This window comes from Capra hircus, chromosome 26 (assembly GCF_001704415.2).
Source record: "Capra hircus breed San Clemente chromosome 26, ASM170441v1, whole genome shotgun sequence".
Classification (NCBI taxonomy): domain Eukaryota; kingdom Metazoa; phylum Chordata; class Mammalia; order Artiodactyla; family Bovidae; genus Capra; species Capra hircus.
In genome coordinates this window covers 17,801,392-17,814,295 of record NC_030833.1, presented here as the reverse complement: position 1 = coordinate 17,814,295, position 12,904 = coordinate 17,801,392, and the positions used below count along the sequence as shown (strand labels likewise).

General features: G+C 43.4%; 1 protein-coding gene and 1 non-coding gene across 3 annotated transcripts in view; both read left to right on the top strand.

The window, feature by feature from the left end:
- CASP7 (caspase 7) overlaps positions 1-5,882 on the top strand; it is a 42,172-nt gene extending 36,290 nt beyond the window's left edge. For both annotated transcript variants that reach the window (XM_005698497.3, XM_018041622.1), the window contains exons 5-7: positions 590-765; positions 1,318-1,447; positions 4,067-5,882. In XM_005698497.3, the coding sequence (XP_005698554.1) occupies positions 590-765; positions 1,318-1,447; positions 4,067-4,290 (530 nt within the window). In that variant the 3' untranslated portion in view covers positions 4,291-5,882. The remainder of the gene's footprint in view (positions 1-589; positions 766-1,317; positions 1,448-4,066) is intronic.
- On the top strand, positions 797-869 carry TRNAG-CCC. Its single transcript has one exon. It is a non-coding gene; the product is annotated as a tRNA-Gly (tRNA).

Below are 12,904 nucleotides of genomic sequence, written 5' to 3'. Positions count from 1 at the left end.
CATTAAACCCTAAAGCCCCATTTCCCATCCCCTCAGCCCCTGGTAACCACCATCCTGCTTTCTGCCTTGGTGAACCTGATTACCCTAGGAACCTCATATATGTGAAATCATAGAGCATTTTTTGCTTTAGTCAGTGTCTTGTTTCACTTAGCGTGTTTTCTTTTCTTTAACAAATACTTGCTTGATACTCATGTGGTCTGCTTTGCAAATATCAACCCATTTAATGGGTAGCTCCATTTTACAGACAAGAAAACCAAGACACAAAATGGTTAAGCAGCTTGCCCAGTGTCACAGACCTAACCAAGACCCCAGCCTTTAGCAGCCCAATATGCTGTCCCAGGAGCTGCCTGAAGCCCGCTTGCCTGTGGGATTCTCTTCCACTTGAGGCAGCCACATTCTGGTTTCAGACTCAGTGGGAATTCTAGAATTCTCCCTCTAACCTCTCCTCAGTGTCATACAGGGGAGCTCCTCCACCCTCTGCTTGTCCCTGTTCGTCAGTGGCAGCTGCCAGACTGAAAGGGAATAGTACCTCTGAGGTCCCACACCCAGGAATCATATTTTAACTTTTCAATGTTTCGATGGCTTGCAGCTTCTGAAGAAGACCACAGAAATTCAGCCTGCTTCGCCTGCATCTTATTAAGCCATGGAGAAGAAAATTTAATTTATGGAACAGATGGCAAGACAGCAATAAAGGACTTGACAGCCCATTTTAGGGGGGATCGATGCAAAACCCTGTTAGAGAAACCCAAACTCTTCTTCATTCAGGTAATCCCTTTTCGGAGTCCATAGAGAGACTTCCCTGGTAGTCCAGTGGCTAAGACTCTGCACTCCCAATGCCAGGGGCCCAGGTTCAATCCCTGGTCAGGGAACTGAATCCCACATGTTATAACTAAGTGCAACTAAGCTGCAACTAAGACCCAGCACAGACAAATAAATTAATTTTCTTTAAGTATGAAAATAATTTTAAAAAACGAAGTCAATAGAAATGAAAAAAGATTACAGAGTGACTTGGTTTGTATCATTTTTTACAAATCTACATGCTGTTTCCATTGGGGTATGCAAATTTAGGTTGTATTTTTCTACCTCTAATGCTTGGCATCTATATTTGCATTGAATCACAAATTATCTGAGTTTAAGACAGTATAGTCTTTTTATTTGCTCTGCTTGCTAATTCAACACATCTTCAGATTATCTTGGACATCGTTGTGTTGTTGGTACATGCCAAGCACAGTTCTGGGACTGCAGTGGGATACAGCTGTGAGTAACACACGTGTTCCTATTCTCAGCTTCATGCAGCCATCTCTGCTTTGATTTTAGGCTTGCCGGGGGACAGAGCTCGATGACGGGATCCAGGCTGACTCAGGACCTATCAATGACACTGATGCTAATCCCCGATATAAGATCCCAGTTGAAGCCGACTTTCTCTTTGCCTATTCCACAGTTCCAGGTATCAAGTCCCTTGGCTGCTAATCACACTGTGCATCCCACCTTCGAAATGGAGACTTGGAGCTGTGTTAGTTTCCTATTGCTGCAGTGATAAATTGCGGCAAACATGGTGGCTGAACACACACAAATGTATTATCTTACAGTCCCGCAGGTCAGAATTCCAGAATGGACAGCAGTTCCTTCTAGAGACTGTAGGGGGCGCAAGTCCACAGCCTTACTTTCAGCAGTTTAGAACTGCCTGCATTCCTTGGCCTGTGGCCCCCTTCCTCCAGCTTCAAAGCTGGCAGCCTCATACCTGACCCTCCTTCCATCCTTACGTTGTTCTTTCTGACCCTCTTGTAAGGGCTCCTGTGGTTACATTAGTCCCGTCTGGATAATCCCAGGATAATTTCTCCATCTTGTTTCCTTGACCTTAGCCCCATCTGTGAAGTGCTCTAGGGCAGCAGTTCCCACCTTTTTGGCACCAGGGACATGATTCATGGAAAATAGGTTTTCCATGGACCAGGGTGGGGATGGATGGTTTCCAGATGATTCAAGCACATTACATGTATTGTGCACTTAATTTCTATTATTGTTACATCAGCTCCACCTCAGGTCATCAGGCATTAGATCCTGAGGACCCCTGCTTTATGGCGTGAGCATTTCTGAGGGCCACTGTTCTGCTTACCATGGCGATATAGTCACTTTTCTCTCCAAAAGAAAGCTGAATTCTCTCATTTATGATTATTATTATTATTGATATAAGAACAAGCATGTCTATGGTACCTATTTACTGAGTGTTTTCCATGTCTTCTACCCTGAAATAATTGTGTAGTAGTTAGGAAAGTTGTTACTTCTGTCCTAATTTTACAGATAGAAAAAAAAATTGAGCTTGAGTAAGTTTAAGTGACCTGCCCAAGGTCATACAGAGATTTTCATACATTATAGAGTTATATAGCTCAGACCAGGATTCCTTTAAACAAGCCTATAAACAAGCACCAGAAATGCCAGCAGCAAGCAAGCCTCCCTCTTGTTTGGGTTTGCCTGAGCAAGTTCAGTGAACTCCATTGTTTGGGGTAAAAACCATCACTCAGACTTCTCCCAGCTATGATAGTAGTTTGTCAAATGCTTGGTATAGAAGTATTGGTTACAGTAAGTTGGCTGTTGTGTTTGGAAAACCAGCTCTGGCAAGATGTGCAGATGGGATTTTGTGAGAATGAAAACTTCCCAGTTTTAAGAATCCTGTAAAAAAGAAATTTGGTTCCTGCCCTTGAGAGGAAGGCAGAGTCATAGGAGCTTATAGTTGTGTGATCCAACCTGTCAGTCGAGTTGGAGGGGCCCTAAGCCAGGTCTGGCAGAACTGAAGGAAGAAGGGTGAACTCCAAGGGTGAGTTCTAGGGAGAGAGAGGCTTCCGAAGAAAGAACTTCTATAACCAAGTCTTTAAAAATCAAATAACAGGAGGAAGGTTGAAGTGGCTTATCAGACAGAGTGCCAGGGGCAGGTGGCTCAGTCCATTGGTAAAACTCAAGAGCTGGACCACAGGGTGTGTTAGTCTTTTCAGGCAGCTCTAACGTAAGTCCACAGGCTAGGGAGCAGAAGTTCATTTTTCACAGTTCTGGAGGTTGAGATCAAGGTGCCAGGCATTGTAGCTTCTGAAGAGAGCTGCTACCCTAGCTTGTAGACCACTGCCTCTTCACTGACGTGGCCCAGGGAGGGGAGAGGCCGTAGCCCAGGGTATGACTGGGCATGTTGTTGTTCATTAGCCAAGTTGTGTCCAACTGTTCACGACCCCATGGACTGCAGGACTGGGCATGAACAAGGTTCAAACCTAGACAGGGAAATGGGGACCCAGTTGTGGTGGGCCCTGCGGGATGTGCTAAGCAGCCTAAATTTCACCCTCACATAGAAGGAACCGTTTTAGGTGAGAGAGGGATGTCAACTTAAAAAATATTCACAACCTAAAACTTGAGAGTTATGTTTTATTACATGGAAATTTTTAGGACTTAAGCCTGGGAGATAGCATCTCAAGTAATCTTGGGAGAACTCCAAGGAGACAAGGGAAGGAGCCAGGTTATATAGAAGTTTTGCAACGAAAGGGTAGGTAGTTTGAACATCAAAAGGCTATTGTTAATGAAAGAAAACCAGATAACCCAAATTAATGTAATGCCTCTCTATGTATGGGAAGTTGCAAGAGTCTGAACTGCCTGAAATCACTGCTTTCATATGCATCAGCTACTGGGGCCAGTATCCTGTGTGTTTCACAACCCGAGCTCCCTTGAGGCTCACCATCGGGAGTGGCCACAGTCTGATGGCTGCTAGATCACAGGTATTCTTCTTCCTGAGTTCCCTTTGGGCTCACCAGCTCACATTGGAGAGCTGCAGTCACTGATGACTGTGACATCCTCGTTTACTGAGCAGGAAATATTCCATTTCTCGGGGACAACATGAGATTTGTGTTTTAGAATGATTCCCTGTAGTACAGAGTTTGGAGGACGCATATCCAGTATGGGTAAGTGGGGACTGCTGTCATCTCAGAAGAGCACATGTGAAGGCCCCAGTCACAGACAGCTCCTTCTGGGTCGTGAGCAAAGCAGCAGCCAGGTCAGCTGACTTCATCTCCTTTCTCTTCTCCCATTGAAGGCTATTATTCATGGAGGAACCCAGGGAGTGGCTCCTGGTTTGTGCAGGCCCTCTGCTCCATCCTGAATGAGCATGGGAAGAGCCTGGAGATCTTGCAGATCCTCACCCGGGTGAATGACAGGGTGGCCAGGCACTTTGAATCCCAGTCTGATGACCCACGCTTCCACGAGAAGAAGCAGATTCCATGTGTGGTCTCCATGCTCACCAAGGAACTCTACTTCTGAAGATAATTCATTCCAGGGGTGCATTCCAGCTGAGAAGCTACGGATCATTTGTTGATGAATCAGAAATTTTTTTTGTAATGCTCTTAAAAGATCCAGAAATTCTAAAAGCTTTTAATTTCAGGAAAATTATTGATTCAACGGGAAAGAAACTCTCTGGTGCTGTCTTATGGTCTCTGACTTTTCAGAGACTTTTTTTTTACATTGTTATCCATTTGATGACTTTTTCTCTTAAGATTCATTTTGTTTGTCTTTCTCCTTGTTGTTGCACTTAGTACATACAACAAAAATGACCTCTGCAGATGACTTTTGACTGTGTCCACCATGACTGGTGGTGACTTTGGTAGACTGTCAGAGTCATATTCGTACCTGGCAAAGAGAGTCCTTGACAAAAAACAGCCAAAGGGATATTCATTCTCCTGTATTGCAGAAAGTGGAATATCGAATGCAGTTTGAGTGAATTTTTCATTGACTTAGGGAAGATTCTTGTGCAAAAATTCCCAGATGTGTTAAGAGAGGGGAAAAAAATAAAATGACTCTAATATGTAGCAGTCAGGATCCAGTCAAGAAAACGGAAACCATTCTAGGTATTTCAGTAGAGGGAATTTAATAGAGGAAATTGACATACGTAGATGATGAAAGATAAGATAAATGAAAGGAAGCTGTAACCCGGGTGGCACTAGTGATGAAGAACCCGCCTGCCAATGCAGGAGAGGTAAGAGACTCGGGTTCAATCCCTGGGTCAAGAAGATTCCCCTAGAGGAGGGTATGGCAACCCACTCCAGTATTCTTGCCTGGAGAATCCCATGGACAGAGGAGCCTGGTGGGCTATAGTCCATAGAGTCACAGAGTCGGACACGACAGAGGTGACTTAACATGCACGTGCGTTGTCACATAGGGTTATGAGGAGGTGTGGCTCCTTAAGTCTGGAAACTGGGATCGTGCACAGGAGCTGGAACCATGGTAGGGCTGCCTGGGGGGAGCTGGACCAACCGGGAGTTGTAGGAAATGAAGCAATGGCAGGGACAAAGCCACTGCCCGAGATGAAGCAACACCAGATGAGTCAGACCTGGAAAAATTCCTGATTTTTTCCACCTCTCCTCCTGCCCTGTAGTCTTCCTTCAACACCTTACCCTTCCAGCTCTACCTGGAAGCCATCTGGCAACGGTCCTTGGGAGTGTGATTTCCTGCAATACAGAGCCTCGCCAGGCATAGTGAGGCAGAGAAGGAACGAGAAATGGTTACAGGCCTGGCTCACAATGTGAACAGAAGGAATTCTTTTCCCTGTGTTCAGCGATTCATCCATTCAGTCATTTATTCATTGAGTTGTCAGACAATCTGTGTATTACCTGCTATGTGCAAAATCATCTGTTTTAGCTTAATAATCTACCTGGAACTTTTTAGGTTATCCCAAGCCTTATTCTGAGTAAACTTTTGTTACCTCTAATTCTCTAAATGGAGAAAAGTTTATGGTGAAAATGTTTTTCAAGGTGGTATTCTCTTTTGAATTCTTGATAAATTACTGTTTTATTTTGCCTAGTAACTTGTTAACAAGTGTTTATTTATTGATTAAAATGTGATTGTTTAATTCCTAATCTGCTCAGTTTGCTTTCCTTTTGAAGTTTTTTTTTTTTTAATGGCAGTTGGAAAATGAGAAAACAGGATAAGAACTGACCCTATGACTTGACCTCAACACAAAATGTAATTCATGATTTCTTTTGAAGCTAGGACACTAATAAAACAACAAGTAAATAATCACTTAGGAAGCTGAAATTTTTTACATAAACAGCCAATGAACCTGTAAAGCTATTTGTGGTGGACTGGCATTTATTAATCTGGCAACAAAATCAGATCGTGTAAAAGTATCTTCTTTCAATGAAAGAACTAATTTAAGGCCAGTTTCTTAGACCTGTCCCTGGTTTCCTGCCATCTAAAATATACCAAATGTTCAAAACATAAGTGGTGATCATGAATCAAGAAAATCAACAACCATCTACCCCACTGTTCTCAGAATTCACTGCCTGTTCTTTGGGAAATAGGCCATCCTATTAAAGTTCCCTATCTTAGAATATGCCCAAGTGCATTGTAATTTGAAGTAAAAATCATAGCACCCTAGTTATTTGCCTTGTAATATTCATTAAATAGGCAGATGTGATCAGCATTAATGTCAGCATTAATTTTTTTTTTTTTAGTTCTCTGAGCAGTCATAGGTATTAAGTTTATGAATTATGAATATTACCTCATGCTCCTTAGTCCCAAGATATAAATCACTGTTAGAAAATAGCCTTTGTCTTGGAGTACATCATGGGGCAGATGCTCTCCTTTACCAAGATCAGAAATCCTATCCCAAGTTGTTTATGTATTCATACCCATCTCCATTCTTAAACTTTTTGATCTCTTTATAATCTGAAATTCTGGTGAAAAATTACTCTAAAGGAGAACTCAATCCTGGTAAATACACATTCCTGGTTATTGTTACTTAGAGTCCAAGCTTCCTCCTTGTAAAAATACCAAGCAGCGCGCTGACGTCTATGAGGAAGATGCTTCCCTTGGCATCATGGGCTCAGGTCTGGGTTTCTATTTGCTTTTTCTCAAAATGCCACTGGCCTATTTTAAGTACCAGCTTTAGGCTCTGCCCTGAGCTTTTTCCTCTGAGCAAACTTCCATAAACCATCATAAGCTGATTATATTTGTAAATTGCCCAAAATAGGTCTCTCTACTAGGATGCAGTGTATTCAGCATGGTTTAAGACCTCAAGGAAACCAAGAAAGAAGATAATGTTCACTGAAAGGACATGGACACTGGTTGACAAATCCTTTCTCTTGTCCAGCCTTGCAGTGCATCACCTGAAATCTTTGGTCTGGATAGTCTGGGCACCAAGGATTGCCTCTTGACTTCCTCTTGCTTTCCATCTGGCAGGTTCTTTTCCATCAGATGTCTGGAGAGGTGAGAAGCTGTGGTGGTCACCAATTTAAAGCAGCAGCAATACATCTGTATCTTTAGGCAGGGACACAAAGAACAGTAGCCCCAGGTAGCACGCATTTCTGAAGGAAAGTTATCCTTCAGAGTTCTGCAAAGAACTTCAGATTTCTTTGCAAAAATGTGCAAGGTCAGAAGGTTCTTTTACACTGTTTTGCCTTATAAATGTTTTTGCCTTGTAAATACGATGTCTGTGCCCCCACAACATCCACATCCCCTGGGGGCTTGTCAGAAATGCAGAATCCCAGGCCCTGCCCCAGACATGTTCAACAAGAAACTGCATTTTAACCAGAGCCCCAGGGGTCCACATGCATGTGACAGTTTGAGAAGCTCAGTTTTGATGGCAAGGACCACTTGTTTACACCTTCCCCTGTGCACTGAAGCTGGAGTTTAATAATATTTTTCTGTCTTTTGGTCACTAAGTCGTGTCCAACTCTTTGTGACCCCATGGACTGCAGCACACCAGGCTACTCTGTCCTCCACTATCTCCCAGAGTTTGCTCATATTCACGTCCATTGAGTCGGTGATGCTATATAACCACCTCATCCTCGGCTGCTTGCTTCTCCTTTTGCCTTCAGTCTTTCGCAGCATCATGGAATTTTCCAATGAGTTGGCTCTTTGCATCAGGTGGCCAAAGTATTGGAACGTCAGCTTCAGCATCAGTCTTTCCAGTGAACATTAAGGGTTGATTTCAGGGAATGGCTGCTCTCTCCAGTATTCTGGCCTGGAGAACTCCATGGGGTCACAAAGAGTCAGACATGACTGAGCCACTTCCACTTTCCTGTTCCCTTTAGGATTGACTGATTTGATCTCCTTGCAGTCCAAGGGACTCTCAAGAGTCTTCTCCAGCACCACAATTTGAAAGCATCAATTCTGCAGCGCTCTGCCTTCTTCATAGTCCAGCTCTTACATTCATACATGACTGCTGGAAAAACCATAGCTTTGAGTATACAGACATTTGTCAGGAAAGTGATGTCTTTACTTTTTAATATGCTATCTAGGTTTGTCATAGCTTTCCTTCCAAGGAGCAAGCGTATTTTAATGTCATGGCTCAGGGATGATTTCTTTTAGGATTGACTGGTTTGGTCTCCTTCCAAGGGACTCCCAAGAGTCTTCTCTAGCACCATATGCCTAAAAAGAATTCATGAAAGAGCATAACATGTTTTGGAGCTTTCACAGAAGACATGTTTCAAGCATGTCTTAATCTTCGGCAAAATCTTTTTGTAAAATTATACGATGCCGTTAATCTCCATGGTATACTTTCTATGCCCATCTCCATTTTAAGTGAGCCTTCTGCTGAATGATACAATAAGATTGTTTACATGTTCTCAAAGTGTTTGAGAATGTGAATTGCAGGCTTTAAAATGTCTCATAGACTGAATGGGATTAAGGGAGCCATTCTTTGCATGGTTTTGTCACAGGCACAAGCTGCTGTGCACTGAAACCACAGAGCCTTTCTCGTCCCACCTGTCCTCCCAGTTGAGAGAATAATTGCCTCTTCCTGCCAGTGTGCCCTCAGGCCATAGATCACCCTTGATAGATTTCAGTGCTTTGCTTTGGATCAGATGGTAAATAATTCTGATTCATAAATCATTAGCACAGACACACCAAGCACACATTTGGAAGGTCCCAGCCAACACCACAGTATTGGTGTGGATATGGAAACACCATTAGCTTGCAAGTTCATGCTTGACTAACCGTCTGAAAGCACACGATCAACACCTGAAAAGCCAAAAGCCAGATATGATAAGTTGACTTTAGCATGAACTTTGGTTTAAATAAATATTAATGACACTACAATTTTCTAATAAGTTTGTTTTTAGCATTTAAAGCCCAACTGTGTCAAGGCTTGGAAGACACTTGGGCTTATAAAAGCAGGAATACAAGCCAGGCATTTCTTGAGCTTTGATGGCCAGATCCAGGTAGATGGTATGAGGTTCAGAAAGAATTTGGGAGAAAGGGAGGTAGAAACAGTCTGATAGGTTTGGTCTAAACTGCTAGTTCCAGGGAGTTGCCAGCTGGCCTAGTGGTTTGCAACTCCATGCTTTCACTGCTATGGCCTTAAGTTCAGTCCCTGGTGGGGGAACTGAGATCCCACAAGCTGTGCAGCACAGCCAAAGAATAAAAATGAAATAAAATAAGTTGTTAGTTCCAGCTTCAGTTGTTTGAGGCATATCTCAGTCCTCACAACATCAAATTCTTTCTTATGAGCCAGCAGTAGCAGAGGTGCCTATAACCATCAATATTTAGAAACAGCTCTGGATGCTTCCCTGGTAGTCCAGTGGTTGAGAATTTGCCTTGCAATGCAAGGGACACCAGATCCATCCCTGGTCCAGGAGGACCCCACATGCCACAGAGCATGTGCCACAGCTACCAAGCCCACATGCTCCAGCTACTGAAACCCACATGCCTAGAGTCCGTGCTCTGAAACAAGAGAAGCCACCACAGTGAGAAGTCCGTGCACCTGCAGCTAGAGTTGCATTCCAGAGAAAACTTGTGTGCAGCAACAAAGACCCACCACAGCACACACACACAAAAAGTAGGTAAATAGCTAACTAAATAAATAATAAATGGATCTTTGAAATAAAGAGAGAAACTTGGCTCTGAGTCCCATTGAAAGATAAACTGAGGCAAACCAAAATTTTAGGAATTTATTTAAGCCAAAGGGGAAGTGGTTAGAAGTGCTCCCTAAAGGGAGATGGGGAAAATCTTTTACAGGGAAAAAGTGGAAGCAAAGTAAGGAAATTATTGATTGGCTGTAGCTTAAACCCAGGTTGGCTGTGATTGGTTGCCCTTAGCTTTCTCTTTCCTGAACTTGAGATGCTTATAGGCTTAGATTTCGATTTGCTTATGTCTGTGCAGCAGCTCAGTTATTCAGTCGCTCAGTCGTGTCTGACTCTGCGTGACCCCATGGACTGCAGCACTCCAGGCTTCCCTGTCCTTCACTATCTCCCAGAGTTTGCTCAAACTCATGTCCGTTGAATTGGTGACACCATCCAACCATCTCATCCTCTGTCATTCCCTTCTCCTCCTACCCTCAATCTTTCCCAACATCAGGGTCTTTTCCAATGAGTCTGCTCTTCGTATCAGGTGGCCAATGTATTGGAGCGTCAGCTTCAGCATCAGTCTTTCCAATGAATATTCAGGGTTGATTTCTTTTAGGATTGACTGGTTTGATCTTGCTGTCCAAGATACTCTCACAAGTCTTCCCCAGCACCACGGTTCAAAAGCATCAATTCTTCAGTGCTCAGCCTTCTTTATGGTCCAACTCTCATATCCATACATGACTACTGGAAAAACCATAGCTTTGGTTTCATGAACCGTTGTTGGCAAAGTGATGTCTCTGATTTTTAATCTGCTCTCTAGGTTTGTCTGAGGTCTCCCAAGTACAGGCATTACACCAAACATTGATTTATGCAGCAAACATTTAAAGAGCACTGCTAAATCCCAGATGTTTTATTAGGGGTGCAGCTAAAAAGATGGCCAAGAAATGATACTTACCCCAGAGAAGGCAAAGAAATCACTCCAGTAAAATAGTGACTTATTTTTGTTTATTAATTGAGCTGTGCATTCATTACTCTGGAGTATAGGCGAAGAGGTATCCCTCTGCCTAGGAATTCAGAGGGGTTCCCAGAGGATATATATAACTCTTTTCCATTTTAGCCTCCCAGCAAGGCTGAGAGGAGGCAGCAGACACAGGAAACGAAGGTCAGTAGGTAGAAAATGTTTACTTTCACTTCAGTTCAGTTCAGTTGCTCAGTCATGTCCGACTCTTTGCAACAACATGGACTGCAGCACTCCAGGCTTCTCTGTCCATCACCAACTCCCGGAGTTCACTCAAACTCATGTCCATTGAGTCAGTGATGCCATCCAACCATCTCATCCTCTATCTTCCCCTTCTCCTCCCGCCTTCAATCTTTCCAGCATCAGGGTCTTTTCCAATGAGTTGGTTCTTCACATCAGGTAGCAAAAGTATTGGAATTTCAGCTTCAGTATCAGTCCTTCCAATGAAGACCCAGGACTGATCTCCTTTAGGATGGACTGGTTGGATCTCCTCGCAGTCCAAGGGACTCTCAAGGGTCTTCTCCAACACCACAGTTCAAAAGCATCAATTCTTCATGCTCAGCTTTCTTTACTGTAGTGATTCTCAAGTATCAGGTGCCTGAGAACCCTTCAGGACCTGTGTTTGAAGCAGTTTCTTGCGCCCCACTTCACTTCTATTGTAATTCAGTATTTCTGGGTTGGAGACCAGGAATGTGCACATTTAACAAAAGTGCCTGGAGATTCTGATGTAGGTGGTCCAAGGACAGTGTACTTTATACTGATATTAAAAGATTCCTTTGCAGATCAGCATGAGTGGCAGTAAAACCTCAATTAAACATCTAGGAAAAACCATGAAAGGTTCAGCCATTCATTGGCTATAATCATATCTGGTGACTTAGTCACTTTGGACTGCTGACAAATTTCTATAGAATGAGAGGCTCAAACAACATTTATTTCTCACAAATCTGGGGTCTATAAAGTCCAAGATCAAGGCACCAGCAGATTTGATGTCTGGTGTAAACCTGCTTTCTAGTTCAAAGATGGCTACCTTCTCACTGTATCCTCACATGGCAGAATGGGCAAGAGAATTCTCTGGGAGTCTCTCCTATAAGGGCACTAATCCCATTCATGAGGGCTTCACCCTCATGACCTAATCACCTCCCTCATAGCCCCCTTCCTAGAGAAGGATCAAATCAACAAAATTAGAAATGAAAAATGAGAGGTTACAACAGACAATGCAGAAACACGAAGAATTCAGTTCAGTTCAGTTGCTCAGTCGTGTCCGACTCTTTGCGACCCCATGGACTACAGCACACCAGGCTTCCCTGTCCATCACCAACTCCCAGAGTTTACTCAAACTCATGTTCATTGAGTCAGTGATGCCATCCAGCTGTCACATCCTCTGTTGTCCCCTTCCTCTCCTGCCTTCAATCTTTCCCAGCATCAAGGTCTTTTCAAATGAATCAGTTTTTCACATCAGGTGGCCAAAGTATTGGATTTTCAGCTTTAGGATCAGTCCTTCCAATGAATATTCAGGACTGATCTCCTTTAAGATGGACTGGTTGGGTCTCCTTGCTGTTCAAGGGACTTTCAAGAGTCTTCTCCAACATCACAGTTCAAAAGCATCAATTCTTCGGCTCTCAGCTTTCTTTATAGTCCAGCTCTCACACCCATCCATGACTATTGGAGAAACCATAGCTTTGAGTAGACGGACCTTTGTTCACAAAGTAATGGCTCTGCTTTTTAATATGCTGTCTGCTACTGCTACTGCTGCTGCTGCTAAGTCGCTTCAGCCATGTCCGACCCCTAGCGACCCCATGGACTGCAGCCTACCAAGCTCCTCCGTCCGTGGGATTTTCCAGGCAAGAGTACTAGAGTGGGTTGCCATTGCCTTCTCCAGTAATATGCTGTCTAGGTTGGTCATAACTTTTCTTCCAAAGAGCAAGCATCTTTTAATTTCATGGCTGCAGTCATTATCTGCAGTGATTTTGGAGCCCCAAAACATAAAGTCTGTCACTATTTCCACTGTTTCCCCATCTATTTGCCATGAAGGGATGGGACCAAATGCCATGATCTTACTTTTCTGAATGTTGAG